Source organism: Corella eumyota, chromosome 2 (assembly GCF_963082875.1).
Source record: "Corella eumyota chromosome 2, kaCorEumy4.1, whole genome shotgun sequence".
NCBI classification, from domain to species: Eukaryota; Metazoa; Chordata; class Ascidiacea; order Phlebobranchia; family Corellidae; genus Corella; species Corella eumyota.
This window is the reverse complement of record NC_137491.1, coordinates 3,247,093-3,254,708: the sequence shown is the minus strand read 5'-3', so window position 1 is coordinate 3,254,708 and position 7,616 is coordinate 3,247,093. Positions and strand designations below refer to the sequence as shown.

Here is a 7,616-nt window from a genome sequence, read left to right as displayed (position 1 = left end):
GGGGTAATTAACTGCGTGTTTTTTGGCTTAGTATTTCTGCAACCCAATTTTTTAGGCATGATTTACATTTTTTAATTTTTTGATTAATAATTTAGATTTTTTGTGCATTAACAAAGATAATAAAAAAATTAACAACAAATATTACAAAAATACGGCAAAATTAGTTTAATGATTTAAAAAATACCATAATGATTTAAAAAATACCATAATGATGTTTACACAAAGTCAAACCTTCGCGCGCTGTATAAACGCCTGTTAGATAAAACTTCGAGAAGCCAAAATTACTTACATAGTATGTTGAAATTAAAAGCATATTTTAAATCTATTTCCGTTAATTTAATGCAACGTTTTGGGCACTAACCTTTAACTTAACTCAGTAATGATAAATTAATAGTAATAAGCGCATTACTAGAGGTTAAATTGCACGCTTTTAAACGATTTAATCAGTTAATTCGCCAACAAAAGATAAACATATGATATTATCAGTTTTTTCTACATACAATTCACGTTAAAATAAATTTGATTAACTAGAATTGGATACCGAAGTTAAACTTGAAATATTTAAAATAAAATGTTGTAATAGGGTAAAAGAAATTACAAATTGAACCAAAAACATTAAGCGAAAACCTTAGCTATAAGATGTTGCACCCAAACCCCCAAATGAACTCATTTTTAACCAAAATAAATGTCTGCAAAATCATCTTTCGCTACACTGCAAAAATTCCAGGTTAATCAGGTTCCTTATGCGTTTCAAATTACCGCCATGTTTTGGTTAGTTAAATTGTGGTCTGCAAACGTCAATCAGCGAGTAACTTGGCACAATTGAAAAGTTAATCATTGGTAAAATGCTGTTTTTAGGCGGTTTCTTTTAAGTTAGGCTTGTATTGACTGCAAAAACAGTTAAATAAGAATAGAGTTTCTTGTTGTTCATTTAAAACCAATCAATCTCCATTTGTTTTAGTCAAACTAAATTCTTGCAGTTTTGGTTTTATTAGTTGGTCAACTTTTCTTTATCAGTCAAGTAGTTTGTTTTTATCAGTTGGCCAGCTAAAAAAGCATAAATAACCGTTAAAATTCCATTTGAAAAATGCATGTTTTTAGCTTTAAAATCTAGAATTTGTGCCTACCTACTAATCAATAAGCGTAAAGGCATTACGTTATTTGTAGAACATAATAGGCGATTTGTAACTCTTGCTTTTGACAGGCTTGGCTTGTTGATTAAGTAAAATCGTAGTAGTCTTTGTTTCAGAAATAATGGGGTTTATGTGCGTGTAAAAAACGTATGCATGCAAGTTACCGTTTCAGTCTGTAAGGTGCTGGCAAAAATTTAACAAAAATAATGCACACCCCTAAGGCATTTGATATTTTTTCAAGGATAAAGGTTATGCCACCTATTTTTTACAAATCACACCTGCATTTATTTAAAGTACTCATACCAACAATACTTACTTATTAAGGCATAGTAGGGATTAGGTGTAAATATATAAAGTACCGCAAGTACTGCCTGTCTGCAGTCTACTATCTTTTTATTCTGTATAGTTCAGACCACACATTAAGCTAACCTACAAACTTATCATCAACCTTGCTATAAATTTTATAAATTTGAAGATATTAGCAAAAATTGGCAAAATTATTGGTATGTGTATTTTTAGTGTCAAGATTTCACGAAATATGATTGATTAAAATTTAATGAATGGCGAAATAAGAATGTGGAGTTTATTACTTTAAAATGTTGTCTAACATGAAAAGTAACATTTCTAATAGGATTAAGTAAGAAAATTAAAAACTTGAAAATTCGGTGGCTAATCTGAGAATTTGGATATTACGTATTTAAACGTCAATAATAAAAAGATTAATTTTAACTTCTTATTTCTTCTCCTTCTTATAAAAATACATTTACCAAAATGATTAATTAAAAATGAGTGCACAAATGAAAAAGACAATTATACCCAAAAAAATAAATATAAAGTAAAACCACTTCATATCCTAGTTTAGTTTTAAGTATAACTTTAACGGATATTATAACATATAATTAACCAGTGATGTCTCTTTAATTTAAAAAGGTTGGGCTAATGTTAACTACTTATTTGAAAGAGGTTTTAATTAACATTTTTTAATGTAAATTAAGGTAACATTTTCTTGTTCCCTCATAGCCCAAAGACAGTAACAGTTTGTAATGCGAAATAATATGTAGATTGAAATTAAAACTTGAAAATCACGTTTATTAGCTTATTTCAAAGCCATTTTTAGACTTTAAAAAGCAAGATTAACCAAACTATGACAGTGCTTTCTTAATTACAACATTATAATGTAAACATATAAACAAACTACTTCAGTAAAAATTGAACTTTTAGGACTAAAATCAATCATAAAGATATAAAAAGTTACAGAAATGTATTTATCAAATGACATAATCTCACTCTAGTGGTGACATTATTAGGTGATCGTTAAGTTATAATTGAAGTCACAAAAAGTTTATTTTTCCAAGCAAGCAGAAGCCTTTGCATTATACAGAACAAGAAAGCCATAAGTAAACGGTGGGATATACAATCCTTTGGTTAAAGCTTTTGGGTGAAGTCTTGCAGGTTGTAGAGGTGGTAGAGAAGGAATAGACGTTAAATGTAGAGGAACGCCATTTAAATTTGTTACCCTAAGATTAAAATTATAATTTATTTCAACTAAATACTACTGACAGCATGGTGTAGTGGTAAGAACACTTGCTACACCACAGATGAGGTCATGGGTTCAATCCCCACTGATCTCATGCTGTAGCGCACTTGAGTAAGGTACTATAAACGGTACGAACTTCTGCTAAGCCAGCACTTAATCAGCAGCATAATTATTGAGCAATTACAATCTATAATATCCCAAACTGTCACAGGCAACTCGAGACTAGGTCGGAGTAACTGATGTTACTCTATGTTTAAGTCGCGCATTCGACTTTTCCACATCGAAGATAAAAATATATAAAAAAAAACTAAGCAGTTTTGTATGACTATAAAAATTTATAAAACGACAGAGTTAAAAATAAACAATAGTCAATGTTATATTTATGTACTCAAGATTTTAGGTTTGGTTCCTACTGCTTGCATGTCATACTCTTATTAAGTAAGACATAAAAATGTAGTGATTTGAAAAACCAGCAAACAAAAAGTTAAAAAAAACATTAAAAATACTTAAGTCTAATCTAACATACAAAAACAAATTATAATCTAGGTTACAGCTTAACAATTTGCAGTATTCAAAAGAAAATTTAAAAGTATGATTGGATCACTTTGCTACAGAATGAATAAATATAAATTTTTAATTTACTGTGATGTTAAATTCCCAGGAATACCGGGCTCCAAGAGGTATAGGTCTCCTCGAAGGGTCTCGTTGTTTACTGGATTTAAAGTCAGTTTTACATTCTTTGACTTGAGGTTAATAAAATAAATCACAACTGAGCCTGGCTTGTAGTTAGACCTATTTAACATTAAAACAAAAGTTACTACTTAAAAATTAAATCAATTTGTTTCTTTACACTCTTACATTTAGATTTTTGAGCATGTTTTACATTATTTTTTTAATAATTAATTCAACTTTTTCGCCCATTATCAAAAGTAATAAAAGATTTTCAATACAAATTATAATAACGTGACTAAAAAATGACAAAGATTAATATATTAATTTAAAACATGCCCTAAATAACAATATTTACACAAAGATTTTATAGCAAATCATGACATGGTCATCAAACCTATGCAGGCTTAGAGGAATTTTTAGAGGAATTTTTTTAAATGATATGAAAAAAATTAGGTTATTATGAAAAATACATTTTAATTTTATTAATTTTTTTAACAAAAAATTGATGTATTACCTTTGAATGTTGGTACAGTGGGCATAGATTCTAACTAGCTTATTCTTCATAGTGGAGTTCTTAGATAGATTTGTTAAAGTTACTTTTAAAACCCGATGTCCAACTAATCTCTTGTACAACAATGTAAGCCAATAATCCTTAAAACATATCACATATGTTTACTACATGTTTTTGTAAAGGTTAAAAATTTGTTAAAATATTACATTTTTATAGTAAAAAATTTTAAACAATTTTTTCTATAACAGACAAAATTTAACTGAATAAAAATATTGTTAAATTATATCAATTAAATGAAGTAAAAAATATTTATAGATAATTTGTAAGTTTAAAATAATTTTCAAATTGTGAAAACTCCCTTTTCTCTAACCCTAAATAATGCCCAAGTTTTAGAGTGTTTTTACTTACAGGTAATGGGTCAAAATTGTTATCAATAAGAGAATAATAACTTTGCAGCAAACTTTGTCTGATCACCAAATCAATCCCCATCCTTGATGTTACACCAAGTTTGTCCAACCATCTAAAAAGTTATCAGTTTTAGGTTTATTAATAAAATACAAATGTTTTACTTTAAAAAAAAACAAAATAGACATGCAATACATTAGAATATTTTATTATCTTTTTTGTTATTATTCTAAAGTAAAAATTCAAATAAATTATCAGAAAACAATCGGTCAAATCAATAACAAAAGTGAAAACACTGGTAAATTTAAAACTTTGCAAATATAAATTATAGATAATTACGTGAATCCATCAATATAAGAGTTGGATAACCCAATAGCGCCACCACCATAAGCTGAGGCCGTTTCTCCCAGCCATAATTTCTTACCGGGTGTATGTTTATTAACATTTTTTGCAACTAGTTTAATCTAAAAATAAAATAACAGTTTTAATGTAAATTTTTAATAATATCTTGTTTTAAAATTAGTATTAATATGTAATTTATTGTAATTAACATTAGGTTTATGATAAGCTGTAATACAAACCTGTTTAATTAGCAAATTCAGTGTTTTTGGATTTTTAAAGTCAGCAATTGTTGCCGTTCTTCCATTCAAATAATATCTAAACAACACATTTTTAATATATATACATTTATACTTGCATATATCAAATTGAAAACTATTTTGATTTGTATTAATTAATTTAATGACTTCTACTTACTGATGGAATGTCATTGCATCAATGGTTGAACCGGCGTTATCAAGAAACCTAAAAATTAACTTAATAAAAATATTACATGAATATTTAAAATTCAAGAGATAATCTTTTCCTTAATGCAAAATAATTATTAAAAAATTTTTAACGAACAAATTTGGTTGGTTTGAATGTTTTAAATTTATTTTTAAATTTTAATGGTTTCTAACTATTTTACCTATTCATAAAATTCATGGCACTAGAAGCTGATATTCGATTAATATCTGGTCCAATCAACAAACTATTATTCCACCAACTTGATTTACTTAATAAACTTCTTAATTGTTTAAAACCCTCCCCTACTTGCTCAGGGGTTAATGTAATGTTCATTTTGTTGTGATAAGAGTTAGGTTCTAAGACAAAAATTTAGATTAATTAAAAAATAACGTAAAAAATAACTTTTAATACTATTAAGCTAAATTAAAAATATCAAGCAATTTTTAAAAATTTGGTTTCCAAATTACATAACTCAATTTTTTTTAGAATATTTTAACAGTTTAAATTAATATTTATTTTAATTGAATTAATAAAATTATATTTTATTTATTTTTTATTTAAATATCAAAACTTTTTAAAAAAAAGGTTTTACAAACCATTTCCAAGTTCCCAGTTAACTTTAAAATCCTTGTTTTTGGTAAAAGTCATTAATGTCTGAGCATTTGTTGAATTCCATTCTTGGCCATCTCGTTGTAATAAATTTAAACCAAAAACTAATTTCCAACCAACGCAATTACAAAACTCATTTAGTTTCACCCAGTCAGACTCTGCAACAAAGTATAGAAAACCATTAAAAAAAATTTATTTATAAAATAATAGAGTCTTTTTAATATTAGACTTCACATCAATTTAAAGTACACTATATTGTTGGTAGATATATATATTTATGCTATAAAAAGATGACTTTTTAAGAATACTAAAATAGGGGAACAGCGAGAATTAAACCCAGATTATTAGGTCTTAGAAAAATGCAAATATTGATGTCCTAAATAGCAAGAAAATGTTGCAATTACTTCTAGTTTTACCAAAGTCATAACTGCTTATTACCAGTCATAGGAATAGGATGTAAAGCTTTTTTAAGTCCTTTTGTGAGTTTTATTAATTTAAACTTTTCAACTTCCTTTTCAGCCCATATTTTATGTAAAGAGAACTTGTTGGTCCTAGGTACAGGTTTGCATGTATTATAGGGATGTCCTGTGAAAATAAACATTTTAATAGCATATACATAAAATTTAAATAAATGTATCAACGTTTTTATTGATAAAATGTATTTGCCAAATAAAAATAATATTTGGTTAACAGACATTAGATTTTTAAGTTCTTAAAACAGTTTACCCATAAAAAGAATAAAGCAACTGTTTGTTTGTATGTATGTTATTGAAATTGCAAACAAATTTTTTATTTTATAAACGATTTCTATACCTGTTCTATGTTTTCTCGACAGAGTATCTGGTTGAAAATAGGTCACGTCTGCTTTAGTTCCACCGACACGAAAAAATGAAGGTCCCAGTCCCTTGGTTAATACTAAAAACTTCGGGTCTCTGAAACAATTTATAAGTTTATGTTTAAGCAAGCATGTACAAAAGTCATAAATAGGGAAACACCCTATTCTGCGATTAAAACGGGTACAGAAAAATATCATAAAAAAGTTTTCTTATATTTAATATAAATCAAAATTTTGTACAAAAATCTAATTTTTTACCTAAAGTAGTCAACCCAGTGCTGTTCAAATAATCCTAACCCAGCAGCTACAGAAGGAGACAAAGGATTCGTTGTTTGAATAACATTATTAGTGTCTATACGAAGGCCAACCTACGCATGTTGTAAAGTGTTATTCATATGCATTAATTTGGTCTTATCTACATGCCTTTAAGTATTAAAAATACTGCACTAAGCTATTTTTTTAAGTATCGGCCTATACCTAACCGGTGCTTTATCAATATAGGATGTTTTTTTAAGTAATCAATAATAACTTAAAAGATACAACAATTAGCACATAAATAAGGAACTAATTTTTATACTTTTTAAAGTAGTTTAAACGAAAAATTTTTTACCTTTTAAAATAAAACTTGCTAACAAAATAAATAATTTATAATAATCGATTTACTCACCTTTAATTTGTATGAGTTTTTTCGGTGTAATTTTACACAACTACAAAATCCAATAAGCAAAAAACTATTGACAATAAAAAACTGCATATTATAGCAAAACGTTTAAACAAAATCAAGTCATGAAATTATTTCCCTGTTGCATTTAAGAACCGGAAATATTTAAAGTAAGAGAATGGTCTTGACTAGGAAACTTTCATTGCTTAATTAAAATTATTTTTTAAAATGCCGATGAATAGATTGCTATATTAATAAACATATATTAACTTAACATTTTTGATAACAAGTTTAAATCATAACGTTAGTTATAAATTACATCTTTTGCAAAAGTATTAAAAACTAGTTTTATTTGATAAATAAAATATGGTTCGAAATTATTTGATCATTTTTAAAATTATTCTCTATTAATACATAAAGTTATGCATAAACATCACTTAATTATGAATATTAACTGAATTAATAAA

General features: G+C 26.8%; 1 protein-coding gene across 1 annotated transcript; it reads right to left on the bottom strand.

Annotated features, from left to right (window-relative positions):
* Positions 1-1,652: 1,652 nt before the first annotated feature.
* LOC145742129 (heparanase-like) lies at positions 1,653-7,253 on the bottom strand. The gene is made up of 13 exons (XM_082559893.1): positions 7,156-7,253; positions 6,747-6,856; positions 6,467-6,585; positions 6,092-6,238; positions 5,641-5,811; positions 5,226-5,400; positions 5,015-5,062; positions 4,840-4,915; positions 4,598-4,722; positions 4,262-4,373; positions 3,857-3,993; positions 3,313-3,462; positions 1,653-2,650 (listed from the first exon to the last, which is right to left on the bottom strand). Exons 1-13 carry the CDS (start codon positions 7,240-7,242, stop codon positions 2,476-2,478), a joined length of 1,632 nt encoding a protein of 543 aa, XP_082416019.1. The 5' UTR covers positions 7,243-7,253; the 3' UTR covers positions 1,653-2,475.
* Positions 7,254-7,616: the final 363 nt, after the last annotated feature.

Coding starts and splice junctions, on each gene's coding strand:
- LOC145742129 (XM_082559893.1), bottom strand. CDS start 7,242: ATGCAGTTTTTTATTGTCAATAGTTTTTTGCTTATTGGATTTTGTAGT. Junction 6,586..6,746: donor CACTGGGTTGACTACTTTAG/GTAAAAAATTAG, acceptor AAATTGTTTCAG/AGACCCGAAGTTTTTAGTAT. Junction 5,063..5,225: donor GCCATGAATTTTATGAATAG/GTAAAATAGTTA, acceptor GTTAATTTTTAG/GTTTCTTGATAACGCCGGTT.